Consider the following 18,761-nt stretch of genomic DNA (forward strand, 5'->3'; position numbering starts at 1 on the left):
AAGGACACCTGGCTAGGTTGTTATAACCATACACATGGCCAGGGTTTGGTTTGTCCTATCATGAAGGGACGCGTGTCCATTTTGTTATACCCATGCACATGGGACGTATAACTCAACCTATCACAAAGGGACACACGTCCAAACGGTTATAAGATCTTCTAGAAAGGGACAGCTGGCCCAATCACAATTCCCACATCCCTCGGCTATAAATACCCTCTCAATCCTTATGAGGTATTCATTCACTTTCACTATACTCTCTCTATATACTAAAGTACTTTATCTCCTTCAGAACTGTACTTATTCTCATGCCGGAGGGTGGTTACGGGAAAACCCCCCTCTTGTCCTTCCCGTAACGAGACTCACGGTGTCTGTTTTGCAGGTTCCGGTCACTGGACTTTGGGAAGTTATACTCATATTGTGTTGGTTGTTATTGTATCCTACCCTGTGGACTCATTGGATCCAAGACCCGTTAAGGGGATCGGATCTGTGTTTTTTTATTGGCGCCATCCGTTTTGGTGTTAGAACTGCACAAGTTTCAGTTGGTTTTTTGGTTTGTACGATATGAGTAAGCTTCCTGAAGGGCCGACGGGAACTCCTGCACCTGCTTCACGTGTTACTAATACAGAAGCGCCTGAAGGTTTTTGCACGTATCACGGCTCCCGGTTCACGAACTGCTGATGTGACACCTGGAGGTCACACCCTCGAGCGCGTCACAGCACCAGTTGGTCCAACTCCTACTGATTTAGGACGTGTCACGGCACCAGAAGGATCTAATCTGGGTGACCTTAGACGAATTATGAGAGAAACTCGCCTAACTACATCAGAACTGGGTCTGGAAGATGATTCTGGTGATTATGATCTGGCGAGAACTCATCAACGCAATTCCAGATCTAGGGGACCACTGTCCCCAGAAGAGTGGCTTCGCATACAACAAGAGAATTTGACAGCTGAATACGAGCATAAAGTGCGCAATTAACGTTTTCATGCCCGCACTCTGACTTATGAAGAATCTCCCAGGAGATCTCTTTCTCCTCCACCAACAGTGAGAGGAAGTCAGATCCGCTATAGTCAACAAGCGGAACAGAAATTCGAAAAGTACAGAGATTGCGTCCCCGTCCTCGCATGGATATGCGGATGCCATCTTATGTAGATGAGCTCGATATTTATGATTCAACATACCACCCGGGAGATTTCAGTTTCTACACTGGTGATAGCAGGATGCGTCCGCGGGAAGGAATTAGTCGCCAGCAGGACGTAGTCCGTCATACCCAATACCATAGCGATGCGGAAAAAGATTTCACTAAGCCATATCGCCCAGCAGCCTTTGCTGAGAAATCGAAGTTCATAGCTCGCATCGCGACATCACCTTTTCCAATCAATGCTAAAATACCTACGTCGGTAGGTTAATATAACGAAATGTCCGATCCAAGCAATCATCTCCATAATTTCATGGCGGTAGGTGGTGTTAGCGGATGGACGCTCCCTTATTGGTGTCACATGGTCGCATTGACACTAATAGGGGCAGCGCGAGAGTGGTTTGAAAATTTACCAGATGGACAAATTTCTAGCTGGGATGATCTAGTGAAAAAATTTTCTCAACAGTTCAGCCAGCAAAAGAAACATACTCGTGATAAGTCGGAGATTTTAGATGTTATTCGCCGAGATAACGAATCTGTGGAAGATTTCATTACTCGGTTCAATAACGAAAGTCTAAACATTGGTGGAATCAGCAAAGATATGCTTCACGGTGCCTTCTGCAAAAATGTTAGATTTGATGCATTAATTCGAACCCTAACGGGCAGAGATGGAATGCCACAAGAAGGGGATGATATCATGACCGCGGAGAAGTTGTATGCCAGAACTGAAAAACTTTGGGGTATAACAATTCAAAGCAGAAGTTAAAAGTGGAATTCCAAACTCCACGACCTAACAAACAGGCAAAGGGGCCAATTTGGTCAAGACTTCAGCCAAACGCGGAGGTATCAAAACCATTCGATGCAATGTCTCTCATTGGCAATAAAAATAAATTGGGACCCTCAAACCGAGGTTCCAACAATTGGACTCCACTTTCAAAGACCCCTGCCGAAATCCTCACCACAGAGAATATGAATTTCAGGAAACCACAGCCACTCACGAGGTCGTTCCTCGATGCCAAGAAACATTGTTCGTTTCACGATGACATCGGTCACAACACGAACGAATGTAATGCTTTGAAAAACGAGATTGAGGCGGTTGTAAAATCTGGGATACTTGAACATTTTGTGAAAAGTGGAAAACCCGGGAATGGAAAGGCTCCCACGCGAGATAGCCAGGGCCCACGGAAAAAGCAAGTCAAGAACTTAAACGTTCATATGATTCAAGGCGAACATAAGGTTGGAGGAAAGAGACGAGAGTCCAATGAAGAAGAGTGGAAGAATGAGCCAGTGATCTTTCCACGGATCAAAGGAGGTCCTAGTAACAAGAATCCCTTGATCATCACTGCTCTCTTCGGCCATTATCGCTCGCAATATGTTTTCTTCGATACGTCGGACATAATGTACAAGCAGTGCTTTGAACAGCTGGATGAGGATGATAAGGAGATATTGAAACCCATTCATGCTCTTGTGTCGGGATTTGGAGGGGAGGTAATGCACCCGCGAGGGGTAATATCCTTTCCGGTTACTCTTAGCAATGGGATTCATTCAAGAACCGAGGAAGTTGAGTTTTTGGTCCTTCCAGCAACTTCCAAGCATGACACCATCTTAGGGCGAGAAGCAATAGGTGACTTTAATGCTCACCCGCCCATAGCTCACGGCGCGGTAGGGGTTCCAACCCGCACCGGTGTAGCGATAATTTATGTTAATCGACATTGCTTCGCAACAGAAAGCTCAAAGCCCAACAAAATTCCAAAACAAACTCAAAGGACTGAACCCAAGAAATGGGTACTAAACAAGGAATTCCCAGAACAAACTGTAACAATTGGACCTGCTATCTCTAAGAAAGTGAGGACCTTTTTGAAACAGTTGCTAACAAAGAACATTGACATCTTCGCATGGTAACCCGCGGACATGACCGGGGTTCCGCGACAAATTGCAGAACATAAGCTGCGAGTGAACTCGGCATTTACTCCAATTGTACAAAAGAAACGTAAGATGGGTCCGGAACAAACTAAAGCAATGAATGAACAAGTTTAGGATCTCTTACAAGCTGAGATTATCCGTCCAATCCAATATCAGACCTGGGTTGCAAATCCGGTTATTGTCCCTAAGAGCAATGGGATATGGCGGATGTGTATAGACTTCAAGGATCTAAACAAGACGTGTCCCAAGGACTGTTATCCATTGCTAGAAATCGATCTCAAGGTCGATGATGTGGCCTCGTTCAAATTCAAATGCTTCTTAGACGCTTACAAAGGATATCATTAAATCCGTATGGCAGTGGGTGATGAAGATAAGACAGCATTCAGAACAGATCAAGGCACATTCTGTTATAAGATGATGCCATTTGGTTTAAAGAACGCGGGGGCTACGTATCAGCGATTGATGGATATAGCATTTAAGGAACAGATCGGTCGAAACATATAAGTTTATATGGATGACCTTGTGATCAAAAGCATCGAGGAAGATCAAATGTTGAGAGACATCGAAGAGACATTCGAAACCTTAAGAGGTATCAACATAAAGCTGAATCCAGCCAAATTTCTGTTTGGAATGGAAGAAGGAAAATTTCTTGGAGTAATTGTCACTGGTGCGGGCTTCAAAGCTAATCCGGATAAAATCCAAGCCGTAGCCCGCATGACTTCTCCTTCCTCCCTCAAAAGAGGTTCAGACACTTAATGGGCGATTGGTTGCCTTGAATCGCTTTTTGGCGAATCACGCAGCTTAATCCTATCCATTCGTCTCAACATTGAGAAACTGCCTCAAGAAGGCACATTTTAAATGGACCACGGAAGCTGAACAAGCCTTCTTGGAGGTCAAAAAATGCTTGATGGAATTACCCACGTTTACAACACCTTCCGCGGGGGAACCTTTGACGTTGTACTTGTTGGCATCGGACATTTCCATTGGGGCTGTCATCCTGACGAATAGAAAGAACGTTCATACACCGATTTACTACGTCAGTAGGACATTGTCAGACACGAAGATCAGATATTCAATGATGGAAAAACTTGTTTTAGCATTGGTCTACGCTGCCCGACGCCTCCGCAGGTACTTTCAGGGGTATCCCATCAATGTGTTAACTGGATACAAACTCAAGAACGTTCTGAGTAAGCCGGAACTGTCTGGGCGATTTTCGAAGTGGGCCATCGAGCTAGGTGAACATGCGATAGAATATAAGCCTAGGCCAGCAATTAAGGGGCTGGTGTTGGCGAACTTTGTCACTGAGGTTCCGCGATACAAAGAGAAAGAATGTTTGATTGAGCAGCAACCCCAAGCACCTATTGAACAAGGACAAATTTGGTCATTATTCATGGATGGGGCTTCAAGTAGCGAGGGATCTGGCACAGGCCTTAGGCTAGTTAATCCCGAAGGCCACGAATTCACATACGCCATAAAGTTAGACTTTAAGAGTACTAACAACGAGGAACGAGGCGGAGTATGAAGCTTTTCTGGCAGGCCTGCGGATAGCCAAGAAGCCTTGTGTAAAACACTTGGAAGCCCGCGTGGATTCCATGTTAATCGCGGGACAGATTAATGGCGCGTACGAAGCAAAAAATGAAGTAATGGCTTCATACGTGTCACAGGCGAAAGATTTGATGCTTCAGTTTTCTTCATGCAAAGTAATTAACATAAAAAGAAGCGAGAACAAATCAGCGGATGCCCTTAGTAAGATGGCATCAACGAATTTCGAACACTTCGCTAAAGACATCCGCATTGAAATATTGGATCGCACATCCGTCCCGCAACATCAAGTTCTGGCATCCCTGTCATCAGGAGCTCTCCCAAAAGAAAAAATCGCGGCCCGGAAGATAAACCACAAAGCCTTGAACTATCAGATGCATGATGGTGTTTTATACCGATGTTCCTTCCTCGGCCCACTACTTAGATGCGTGGATGCCGAGGACGCGAACTATTTAATCAGAGAAGTTCATGAAGGCATCTGTGGTCTTCACGCAGGCTCGCGTATGGTCGTAGCGAAGCTGATGAATGTTGGATATTACTGACCGGGATTGCATCTGGACGCTGTGCAGGAAATCAAGAAATGTGATTCGTGCCAGCGTCATGCTCCCAACACACTACGACCGAAGAACGAACTCGTTCCAGACTTCCAGTCACTTCTGCCTGGCCGTTCCAGAAATGGGCTATCGACATAATGGGACCTTTCCCTGAAGCCCCCGGACGCGTCAAGTTCTTAATAGTAGCCATCGACTACTTCACGAAGTGGGTGGAAGCCAAACCAGTTGCATCCATAACAGCAGCAAGTGTTAAGAAATTCCTTTGGGAATTCATAATCTGCCGGTTCGGTCTTCCGCTGGAACTTGTGAGTGATAATGGCACTCAGTTCACAGATAGTGGGCTACAAGAATGGTTGAAATAACTACATATCTCTCAAATCTTCACATCTGTAGCCCATCCACAAGCAAATGGTTAGGTTGAACGAACCAACCGGACAATTAAGGAAGAGATCAAAGCAAGGTTAGGAACTAAAAGGACGGGTTGGGTTGACGAGTTGCCCCATGTACTTTGGGCCTTCCACACCCAAAAGAATTCTAGTAATTCTAAGACTCCCTTTAGTTTAACCTAGGCACCGAGGCCATGATTCCAGCCGAAATTGGGATCCCATCCGCAAGAGTTTTATTGATCGATGATAATGGTCATGAACTCCGGATGAATCTTGACCTCCTCGAAGAGAGGAGGGAACTGGCATCAATCCGCGAGCACAATTATAAATGCCAATTGCAGAAATATTATAACTCGCGGGTCCAGAAATGTGAGTTTGACGAGGGGGACTTTGTCTTCCACAACAATGAGGCCTCCGGACAAGTTGGCCCCAACTTGGGAAGGACCTTATAAAGTTAGGCAAGTGTTATCTAAAGGTGCTTACAACTTAGAAAAGTTGGACGGGACCGAGGTTCCTAGAACTTGGAACGGAGCCCAATTGAAGAAGTGTTACATATAGTACGCTTTTTCTTTTTGGCCTGCGTGCCTAGTTATAAAGCACAAACTATGTAATTTCATCTTTTGTAATATGGCTTATGCCTGATCAATGAAAATCATATTCTAGTCTCATATGTTGCTATGTAATCCTTTATTGACAAACAAGAAGATCCTATAAACACCTATATTATGAAGAATAAGACAAAGTGTACCGGATGAAACAAGACTTCTTTATATATACAAATGAGATTACAGCAAAATTGATGAACTACAAAAAAAAATATATGCAGAGGAAGCTATGCCTACGATGTCGCGCCTTCGTGTTCCGCATTTTCACCTTCCGCATCGTTCTGGTTGTCCTCATCTTCCTCAGTAAGACCAAGGAGATCCTTTAACTGGTCTATACCATCCTTCTTATCCGCAAGATCAGATATCTACTCCGCAAAAGAAAACTTTAAAGTATCAAAAGTTTTTGTCTTCTGGATAAGTACGGCAGCAGTATCCTGGCCGTGCAAAATATATTCTTCAGGAAGCTTGGCTTCTGAAGCAAATCTGTAGCTTTCCTAGAACCTATTTGACGGCCAACTTGTTTGGACGCATTCAAAAGTACGGCAACACAGTCTCCAAGCTCGTCACTATCCCGAACATGGGTAATAACCTGTTGGAATAATTAAACATATATGATTATGGGTAATTTAATTATTTACGATAGATGAGATAGATACCTTGGGGACTCCTTCCGCCAGTAACCACTTCTTGTCCGCCTTAGCCCGGACAAGATCCATCTTGTAGCTAGCGCATTCCAAGGCCTGTTCTCGGTTCTTGGAAGCAAGGGTGCTAAGGCGTTCGTCCTTGGCTGCTGATTCAGCCTTTAAAGCTTTTATTAATTCATCACGTTCATCCAGCTGTTACTGGAGAATAGCTTTGGCTTCCTCAACGACAGAACGAGCAGCCTTCTCTGCTTCTAGAGCATGGCGGCTCTCCTTGGCTTCATCCATAGCCCCGATAGCCTCTCTCTTCTCCTCAGCCATATTGACTTCAAGATCATCCCACGCATCATTTATAGCCAACCAGTCACGGCATATCTCTTGACTGGTGGAAACCGCATTCGCCATGAAATAAGAATGAGTGTTCAGTAGCTCTTGGTGAATATGGATGCGTTGACGTTCCCTCTCCGTGGGAGGAAGGTTCTCTCGCAAATACTCGAAGCACGCATCTGAGTCGCTAAAAACTGAATTTTGGCATAGCGACCACTGCAGACGATGTACTGAAGCCTCTCCCTCATGAGGAGCGGAGATTTCTGCCGCCCGTAAGTAAACGCACTAACTCCTCCTTGATCCTTGAAATGATGGACATTGAAAGAGGGCGACATAACAAGATCTTCAGAGTTGTTGATATCCTTCTCTTTAAGAGGAGAGGTATCAGTTATATCAATCGGATTTTGGACGGTGTTGAGCGGTGATGAGGGTGGAGTAAGAGGCAGAGTTGAACTCTTCAGACCTTAAACGTCTTCAGAAAAATCTTTCAGGGCTATTGTAAAACGTCAATAGTAGATCAGACATGTGTTTGGTCCATAACAATTGACAAATTTGAGAAGCATTAAACTTACCCAAGGAGATATCGTACGAAGCAAGTTGGTGAAGGCGCGTTTCCAAATAATCAGGTTTTTGCCTTTTTGACTTCTTTGAGGGAGCAACCTTGGCAGGTTGAACCTTGCGTTTACCAGCCGCCTTGGAAAAGCCCGCATCAACAGTATGATGCTCACATTCAGGGGTGACATCATCAGCCGTTTTATGATCACCCTCAACAGTGACATCAGCACCGTCATCACCTGCAGAAGCGCTAGTGGCTGGATTCTTACCAAGTTTCCGGGTCAAACCTATAGATGAAGGCAAGACGTTCGTAGAATCAGTAGTATCAATAAGTGCTTCTCCATCACGGGGCAGTGATTCTTCACTAGAAGACAGAAGCACTATCACCCCGCTATGAGTCATAGCAGTAAGAGATTAAGGTTTTAGAATTCCCTCACCTTCGACGATGATCTTCTCACCTTTCACGTACATAGCCTCAGACACCACAGGTTCTAGGCGAATAGTGGAGAATAAAAAATTGTTCCGAGTGCGTTTAAGAAACGGCAACTCATTTGGATGAATGGGCCGGCGCACCATCAGACCTTCCACCTTATCCAGAAGAGAGCAAAGAATAGAGCCTTCACCTGTAATTGAAAGTGTCAAGATTATGAAACGAAATTCTGAACAATAAAATAAAGGCTCACTTTTGTCAGAATTCTCGAAGTATGGCTCCAAGTCGGGGAATGGCCACAAGCGGCTCATCTTCTCATACACCAGTGCTCCTTCATGAATCGCCCGCAGCGGCGTAGGTGTCTTGGTTAACGTGGGGTACCAAGGAAGGTTAATTTCGGTAGTAGCGGTAACGGATGGAGGGGCATCACTCGCCTTGCGAGGAGTCATCACGAATGGGATTTCATCATCCCGAACCCAAAAAAACTTGGGTTTCCACTCATAGAGACTCCGGTACCACTCGGTACCAATTGGACCCTTCTTGGTAGAAGCCCAACCGTACCACCCATCGCGACTCGTCAATTTATAAAAAACGGCGAACCGGCCAACTGTAGGCTCAATAACGTTGGCCTGACAGCAGAACTCAAAATGACGAACACGCAACATCCCAAAGGGATGAATTTGGGACAAGTGAAGACCATAGGACGTCAAGATGGCCTTCATAAACTTCTTTACGGGTAACCGGAAGTTCCCTGTCGTAAAAAAGTCAACTTATACGGGTAACCGGAGGTTCAGTATCAATCGAACCGTCGGCCGGACATTCCGGGCCCCACTCCGACGCCAAACCATACACGTTGACGGCGTCATTATAGTCTTTTTCCTTTAAATTCACAACGACTTCATGAATAGCTGAAGTGTTCTTTTTATCACCAACCATCAGATAATGTTGTTTGCTCAAATGGTGAGAAATAAAGCTGGGAAGGTTTAAGATCTGGATGTTTGAGAGAGAAAAAGGGTTCAAAGATAAGAATGAATTAGAAACTGCATGTGATGTATTTATACTCATCGCAATAATGCGACCGACTGACTGTCAGAAGAAAGAGAAAACGCGGACCGTTAGATGGTTGACACGTCAGGCGGGAGATTCAAGAATATGCGAACAGGCTGTCAAAAGGCGTTTTACACGTCTTGTTAGTTGTCCCACGACGTTTCTTTTTCCGCCACGTCATCACAACCATCCCACTTGCACAAAATTCAAATTATTGATAAATCACAGATATCTCATAAAAGATATTTTACCTCATGTAATATAATATTCACAAAAAGACAAAAAAAAGTTCTTCCTCATTCATATTCAAAAGAAGATTACAAAAATATGAAGAAACTTTTACAAATTTTAAAGTTCATATCTATCCGAAGGATTAGGAGCGGACGTATCCTCCGGAGAAGTATCCTCAGACGAGCATCCTCAGACTCGTCATCAAGGTAATTCCTCAGCTTTTGCACACCATCATTGGCTGAGGCAAACTCTGGGAGCATATTCTGTAGAGGAAACACCAGGCCGTCATATTCCTTAATCGCATGTCATATGCTTGCTTGACATCAAGGCCGTGAAGTGGATGATTTTCAAAAGAACGATTAGTTTGAGCATACATCATCCCTTCATCAAAGCCTTTCAAGCGGCCGACCTAGGAAGAAGCAGTCATTAAATTAGCAAAGCTATCAGTTAGCTCAGAACTTTCGTTAATATGTCGAATGACCTGACAAAGGAAAAAGATAATTTATTAGCATTAAAAGCATGGGGTATGCAATGAAAAACATATGAAGGAACCTTACAGAATCAAGCCCTCGGGTGAGGAACCATTTTTGATCTTGCTCAGCACGCTCCGCCCTGCTATGAAGCTCCCGCAACTCGTCAGCCATTTTTTTGTCATCGGAAGCTTCAGTGGCACAAGATTCCACTTCCGCATGAGATTGCAGCAAAGAGTCATAAGTAGACTGTATTTCAGCAGTATTTTTGTCTTTAAGCTCAGATCGCTCCTTCTGCAGCTTCAGTTCTGCCTCGAGCTCATGGATCCGATTGCCTTGGTAGGTTACATGGCTTTCTAAAGCCGAATTAGCTTCAAGGGCCTTCGCCAAGTCATCATTCTTCTTCTGGGTCTCAGCACGAACAGCCTCAAGGACCACATTTTGCCTCTCGCAGGCTTCTTTCCACTAGCGAGCAGCGGCAGCATTCCGGTCTTTCTCACCCTTAAGAGCGATTTCGGCATCAGATAGCTTCCACTTCGCCGTGTTTGTCGCTGACCGATGCTCCGCCGCTTCCATTTTAGCTTCCTCGACAGCTCGAGAAGCTTCTCCAAGCTTACCACCCATTGTGCGCCATTCGCGTAGTATTTCTTGTTCACAAGCCAAAGAATTGGCATATGACAAAGAAACATCCATATGAAGATCATGGTGAGAGCGACCACGCTGATGGATCCGCTCCGCGGGTAGCACGCATTGCTTAATAAAAGCCATGCATACTTCAGGATCAGTGAAGCACGACCCATTAACAATATCCCAATTTGGGGTAAACAAGTGATCATCCTCCCCGGGGTTCGCCTCTCCATAATAATCAGAACTTGAGGAGTCAAGGCGAACTCGGATAGAGGAAGATTGATGAGGAGCGCCATGCGTCAACCCCCCTCCAAAATCATGGACAGATTGTCCAAATCGAAAGTCTCCTCCTGCACCCGTTGGCAGAGGAAAGGAAGTAAAAGGAAATGAAGGAGGAGGTCGAGGTGGAGATTCTTGTGCCGAACGATCCATTAGAGTTGGGAGTTATGTTCAAAACAGGATTGAGGAAGAACTGATCCACATACTCGACAAAACTGGTCTTGACGATCTGACCTTAAAGGAGTCAATAGGGTTGTTTAAAAAAAAAAGTTTAGCAATCGGGAGAAAGTAGCTAACCGTTGAAGACATCTTAAGACTCCTGACAAACAGCGGAAGTTGTATTTAACGTCCTCATCCTCGTTAACCTAAACCCTTGAACCACCACAAAATACCAAATCCCTACTCACACAAAACCAACCCATATTACCTTCTAATCTATGCAACCCTTCACAAAGGTGGAGACTTGAAATTGCTACAAGCTTATTTTTCGCAAGTAGCATTTTGACTAAGAGTGTTCACATACATACATCACAGGTATGATCAGATATAAAACCAAGTGTGAGTGAACATTGTAAGAACGTGACGTTTTGCATAAACGGAAACTCATAAAACCAAAATCACCTTTTTATATATCACTACATATATTCCTCTGATTTTAAGGTTGGTTATTCTGTTCCCATTTTCTTGGAACTCATTTGGGGATGTTTAAGCTATGGTCCTAACTTGCTATTTTTAGAGAATATTTATAAGTAGCTTGCTTGAGGACAAACAAGGTTCAAGTGTGGGGATGTTTGTTGTATATAAAAATATACATCTTTTTAGCATCCAATAATCTCTAAAAACTGCAACTTCTATCGTATAATATAGTTAAAATAACTACTTATCATGTTAAAATATATTTTAAGGTGAATCCAAGCCTCAAACCAAGAAACGAATGAAAAGCCAAAGAAAAACCAAAGAAAACAGCAAAACATGGGGTTGTGCTTCAGGAAACCTGGGGATGTGCTTCAGGAAACATGGGGCTGTGCTTTCAGGAAACATGGGGCTGTGCTTTTGGAAACACGGGGTCGTGCTTTTGGAAGCACGGGGCCGTGCTCACCTTTCAGAAACTACAAAAAGAATTCGCACATGTCATTAAAAAGCACGGGGGCGTGCCTCAGGAAGCACGGGGCCGTGCTTACCTTCCAGAAACGACAAAAAGAATTAGCACATGTCATAAAAAAAGCACGAGGCCGTGCCTCTCAACCACGGGGCAGTGGCCACGTCACAGAAAAGACAAAACAAATCTGGCACATGTCTTAAAAATGCACGGGGGCGTGCTTATCCAGCATAGGGCCGTGCCTCACTCTCCAGATTGCCTATAAATAGTGGCTCTTGTGCCATTTGAAGAGTGTGCCTTGAAAAGATTTCTATCCGGTTCTCTCTTATAAAAACACACACTAACACTCACATAGAAGGTTTAGTGAAGAGTTTGAAGGCTTGGAGATCATTACCATCAACCATCATCACCATCATTAAGAAGGAAAATTCATCTACATTTGGTTAGATCATTCCAAGTTTAATCATGTATTTGTTACCATCATTCATCTTAATGTTTATCATTATGCTCATTATGAGCTAAACTACTTTTACCATCTAAAATCTATGAAGAAGCTTTGTTTTTCTTAATAATTATATAAAACAAGTGGTATAGTCTAGTAAAGTACATGGTTATATTACAATTATATTTTGATGAGAAATGTTTCACCATCTTAAATCACTAATTCAAAGTTGGTGGTTGTCAATTCCATTGGCAATCGTTCATGATCGATTCATGTTCTTGAAAGATAGAAATACTTTGATACATTATCGAAACATGGATCCTTATATTGTACTTAGAAATGATGAGATATAAGTTATGATGTGTTTTTCTAAACCTTGGTAATCCGAAAATGGCTTTGCTTAGGATATCAAATTAGTTAAAGAAATCATATCTTAATGGAATGTGTAATTATAACATACATAAATCAACCAAGCGGAGGTTGTGTGACTAAACTACAACCACCCGAAGTTGTTAGAATTGGTATTTTGAGAAATCGAAGTCAATCCTAATCTTTCTACTTTACGAAACTACTTGCCAACTTAAATTGACATCAATGAGATGGCATGACATTAGGAAAGGGTGGACTTTAAAATACGCATGCTATCTCCTTAGTGCCAAAGATGCTCACTTAAGGTTTAAGGAGCTATCTATCATATATTATTATGGCAAGTTTACCACATGTTCAAATATTATTTATCAATGCTAAAATGAAGTGGATTCTTGATCTTAGATGGTAACCTTCGCATAATTGAACAACTCGTTTAGAATCTCTTTTCTTGGTCACCTATATATTATATATATAAGTATTTATATTTTATAAGAAGTTTGAAGAAAATTAACCCCAAAATGATTAAAACCTCCTATTAAAGTAAAACAACGATTCATTATTAGAAACATTTGTGTCCACGGATCGATACTTAGTTCTTACCAATACTATTCTACATATACGATAGGTACACTTGCCTATTTTGTGTGTGTTTAGTCTTTGTAAAAATCACTTTTATAAATTTAAAACACGATCTTGTGCAAAAGCTAAATATCCAATCTATCATATTTATACAAGCTACGCGCACGCACATCAAAGTTTTTGGCGCCGTTGCCTGGGACACGGTACGTTTCTAAGAACGATCCAAGTTTTAATTTAATTATTGTCTATAATTGTATAAATTTTTAAATTCTATTTTTATTTTACCTTTAATTTTATTTTACTAAATATTAAAACATATAATTTTATGGCTAGCCTACTTTTTACCTTTATTTACCTTACTCTAGCTTAATTAACTTAGACCTTAGGTAGTTTAGAATAGCTTAGCCTAATTCGTAGTTTAACTTAGACTAGACTTTAGTTTAACTTTAGCTAACTTTTACTCTAGTGTTTACTTTTGATTTAGTCCCATGTATGTCCTATATTTTTGAGCCCGAGCTTGTTTCTCCAATTTCTGAACCGGAACGACTCTTTCGTCTACGAACTCGTAAACGGACAGCAGAAACCGCCGAAGAAATCAAAGACGAATCAGTAGACGCCACCACAGCAGGAGAAAATCAAACCGAAGAATTGATGGCGGCCCAGAATAATGAGCCGAACATGAGCCAATATGCCAAGCCAACTCTCGAAGGCTACGACAATGGAGTGGCTCCACCCGAAATCACCGAAAATTTCGAAATCAAATCAAGCATCATTCATATGGTGGAAAATTCAGTTCAATTTCATGGTCTTCTCGACGAAGACCCTCTTTCTCACATATCTCGATTCCTACGAATCTGCGGAACCTTTAAAATTCAAAACTGTTCAGACGATCAAATCAAACTTAAACTCTTTCCTTTCTCTCTAAGGGGTCAAGCCTTAGAATGGATAGAGTCCCTTTCCTCTGGTTCCATCACCACTTGGGACCAGATGGTTGAACAGTTTCTCCTCAAATATTTTCCGCCCGATAAAACTGCCAAATACCGAGCCAGCATTACCGGATTCCGGACCGATGATGATGAATCGTTACACACAGCATGGGAAAGATACAAAAGTCTTCTAAGAAGATTTCCACATCATGGACTTAGCGTATGGTTACAAGTACAAACTTTCTTTGACGCCCAATCCAGACAAAACATACAGGCCATCGAACAGATCGCTGGTGGAGACCTGGGATCCAAATCACCTAACGAAGCATTTGAAGTCCTGGAGAAGGCCGCAAAGAAGAGTTTCGCTTACAACCCACCAAGATCTACACCTACCCATAAAGGAATACACCACGTTGACTCCAACACTCTTGTCACAGCACAGCTTGAAGCTCTTTCTAAAAAATTCAAACAACTTCAAGCCGAACTATCAAAAACTAGACTCACCTGTGACACTTATGGAGGAAATCATAAAGCAAGTGACTGTAAACAAGTCATTATGGCCATGGAAAAAGTCGATTTCATCGCACGTCAGAACAACGCTTTCAGCAACAACTACAATCCAGGATGGAGAAACCACCCGAATTTCAGCTGGAAAGACGGAGGTAACGCTCAACCCTTACCAGGATTCGAAAAAAGACCGATGAATCAACCCTTTCAGCCTAAACCTCAATTTCAAGATCAAAGTTCTAATAGCCATCAAAACCCAAGCTACTCAAAGATCGAAGAAATGCTAATCCAACTAATAACAAAAACAAATGAAGCTGAGAAGAAGGCCGACTCAAGAGCTGTTGATATTAGCAGAGTATTGTTAAAACATGAAGCTGACCTACAAAGTCAACAAGCATCATTGCAGTATCTAGAGACTCAGATCGGACAGATTGTCCAACAATTGTCATAAAGACCACCTGGCGCTCTTCCAAGCAACACTATAACAAACCCAAATACAGTAGCCAACGCTGTTACATTAAGAAGTGGCACAACCACTGTTGCCTCACCAACTTCAGAACCAGTTATGGAGAAGGAATTCCCTGAGAAAACGCTGGAAAGACTGATCCCAACAGGCACCGTACAACCTAAGGAACCAGTCCGAACTTATGTCCCACCTATTCCATACCCTGGACGGCTGAAACAGGAGAGATTGGAAGCTCGGTACGGGAAGTTTTTAGAACTCTTCAAACAACTCCACATCAACATCCCTTTCGTCGAAGCCATTGCTCAAATGCCGACATATGCAAAGTTTCTCAAAGAAGTGTTGACCAACAAGAGAAAGCTGGAGGAGCTCTCGCATGTCACCTTGAGTGAAGAATGTTTAGCTGTCCTTCAAAGCAAGCTGCCACCGAAAATGACCGATCCAGGGAATTTTACTATCCCTTGTCTCATAGGAAATTTGTCTGTTAGCAATGCCCTGGCTGACCTAGCAGCTAGTATTAATTTAATGCCTTATGTGGTTTTTGCAAAACTAGGGATATGAGAACCAAAGCCCACCCGCATGAGCATTCAATTAGCTGACCGATCAGTTAAATATCCTCGGGGCATTGTTGAAAACATGCTTGTCAAAATTGACAAGTTTGTTTTCCCAATAGATTTTGTGATTCTAGACATGGAGGAAGACAAAAGTGTACCTTTGATTTTAGGAAGACCCTTTTTAACCACCGCAAAGACTATCATTAATGTTTGCACCGGCAAACTCACTCTCAGGGTTAATGACGAGGCAATCACTTTTGACATAGGAAAATCTATGCAATATCCGCAACATCACGATGACACATTATACTGTGTTGCATCATCGATTCTATCGTGAGTTGCTATGTGCGGAAATCTTCCATTAATACCTCATTAGAAACACAAATCCTAACTGACACTATTACCAAACCCATTTTAGGAAACGATAATCTCAATACTGTGAATAACTATTAGGAAACATCAGAAGTAGTATTTGAGATCACTGAATCCAATGAAAAATCAAAACCATCAATCGAAGAACCACCAGCCTTAGAGTTAAAAAAACTACCAAACCATCTCGAATACGCCTTTCTAGAAAAAGACTCAACTCCTAGTAATTATTTCATCTCCCCTTTCTAAAGAAGAGAAAGACAAACTTCTTAAGGTCCTCAAAAACCATAAGAAGGCTATCGCATGGAAGATCATGGATATCTAGGGCATCAGTCCCTCCTTTTGTACTCACAAAATCCTCATGGAAGAAGAATACAAACCCGTGGTCCAACATCAAAGACGTCTCAATCCCAACATGCAAGATGTGGTGAAGAAGGAAGTAATCAAACTGCTTGATGCCGGATTAATCTACCCGATCTCGGATTCACCTTGGGTTAGTCCCGTTCAAGTAGTACCCAAGAAGGGAGGAATGACTGTTGTAATGAATGAGAAGGACGAACTAATACCAATGAGGACCATCACAGGCTGGCGAGTTTGCATTGACTACCGGAAGCTTAATGACACCACAAGAAAAGATCATTTTCCACTTCCTTTAATCGATCAAATGCTTGAGCGACTATCTGGAAAAATGTTCTACTATTTTCTTGACAGATTTTCCGGATATTTCCAAATTCCCATTGCTCCTGAGGATCAGGAGAAAAAAACCTTTACATGTCCGTATGGAACCTTCGCCTATCGAAGAATGCCATTTGGACTATGTAATGCTCCGGCCACCTTCCAACGTTGCATGGTGGCCATATTTCATGAAATGATCGAACACTCTATGGAAGTTTTCATGGACGACTTCTCAGTCTTTGGAGACTCCTTCGATCATTGTCTGAAAAACCTAGACAAAATGTTGGCTAGGTGTGAAGAAGTAAATTTAGTACTCAACTGGGAAAAATGCCACTTTATGGTCAAAGAAGGCATCGTTCTAGGTCACAAGATATCCCAAGCAGGACTAGAAGTTGATAGGGCCAAAATAGAAACCATATCCAAACTCCCACCACCAACTTCAGTCAAAGCCATTAGAAGTTTTCTAGGTCATGCCGGTTTCTACCGCCGCTTCATAAAAGACTTCTCAAAAATCTCAAGACCTATGACCAAACTTCTAGAGAAAGACGCACCATTCGTCTTCTCTGAGGAATGTGTTGAGTCATTCAATACACTGAAAGACAAACTTGTCAACGCACCAATCATGACTACACCCGATTGGACCCTTCCATTCGAGATCATGTGCGATGCAAGTGACTTTGCAGTTGGAGCCGTACTCGGACAACGCAAGGAAAAACACTTTCACCCAATTTACTATGCTAGTAAGACTCTTAATGATGCACAAGAAAATTATACCACAACAGAAAAAGAGTTACTAGCAGTAGTCTTTGCCTTTGAAAAATTTAGATCATACCTCGTTCTTTCCAAAACCATAGTTTACACCGATCATGCCGCAATATGATACCTATTCAACAAACAAGATGCCAAACCTAGACTCATCCGATGGATCCTACTACTCCAAGAATTTGACATCGAAGTTAAAGACAAGAAAGGAGCAGAAAATATAGCCGCGGACCATCTTTCACGATTAGAATGTCCAACTCCCGAAGAGCATCAAGAAGAAATTATCAACGATAATTTCCCACATGAGGTTCTCATGCACATTCAAGGAGTGATGGAAGAAAAGGACGAAAGTCCTTGGTATGCCGACTTCGCCAATTACTTAGCTTGTAGGATCCTCAGAAAAGGACTTACTCATCAACCGCGGAAGAAATTCTTTTCCGATCTTAAGTTTTACTTCTGGGAAGATCCATACGTGTTTAGGATAGGTGCGGATCAAATCATTCGTAGGTGCGTAGCAGGAAAAGAGGCCTTAGATATTCTCAAACACTGCTATGAAGGACCAACAGGCGGACACCATGGTACCGCCACCACAGTCAGAAAAGTGTTTTGATGCAGGATTTTTCTGGCCCACTATATACAAAGATACACATACTTTGATCCAAGCATGCGATGCTTGTCAAAGAGCCGGGAACATCTCATCGAAAAATGAGATGGCTCAAAAAGGCATTCAAATTTGTGAAATCTTTGATGTATGGGGGATAGATTTCATAGGGCCATTTCCTAACTCATTCGAAAATAAATACATCCTTGTAACAGTCGACTACGTGTCTAAATGGATAGAAGCACAAGCTCTTCCCACTAACGATTCTCGAGTAGTTGTACGATTTCTGAAAAAGTTATTTTCACGATTCGGTACTCCGAAAGCCCTAATCAGCGACAGAGGTACCCACTTCTGTAACGTTCTGATGGACAAAGTCTTAGAACGATATGGGGTTCACCACCGACTGGCAACACCATATCACCCTCAGACTAGTGGGCAGGTGGAGGTCTCAAATCGAGGAATTAAAAGGATTTTAGAAAGAAAAAGAGGAATGAATCGCAAAAATTGGGCAGAAAAGTTAGATGACGCGTTGTGGGCCCTCAGGACGGCTTACAAAACCCCCGTAGGAACAACACCATTCAAAATTGTTTATGGGAAGGCATGTCATCTACCCGTAGAACTAAAACACAAAGCGAATTGGGCTCTGAGAGCAGTGAATTTTG

General features: G+C 42.6%; 1 protein-coding gene across 1 annotated transcript; it reads left to right on the forward strand.

Moving 5' to 3' along the window:
• The first annotated feature begins 2,000 nt into the window (after window positions 1–2,000).
• LOC143539203 (uncharacterized) lies at window positions 2,001–3,038 on the forward strand. The gene has a single exon (XM_077032584.1). It carries the CDS (start codon window positions 2,001–2,003, stop codon window positions 3,036–3,038), a length of 1,038 nt encoding a protein of 345 aa, XP_076888699.1.
• Window positions 3,039–18,761: the final 15,723 nt, after the last annotated feature.

The sequence above is a fragment of the Bidens hawaiensis genome, unplaced genomic scaffold (assembly GCF_021521415.1).
Source record: "Bidens hawaiensis isolate Kalapana, Puna unplaced genomic scaffold, B.hawaiensis_p1.1 tig00011824_1, whole genome shotgun sequence".
Classification (NCBI taxonomy): domain Eukaryota; kingdom Viridiplantae; phylum Streptophyta; class Magnoliopsida; order Asterales; family Asteraceae; genus Bidens; species Bidens hawaiensis.

Bases quoted from the DNA above. Each gene is read 5' to 3' on its own strand.
- LOC143539203 (XM_077032584.1), top strand. From the start codon at position 2,001: ATGTCTCTCATTGGCAATAAAAATAAATTGGGACCCTCAAACCGAGGT.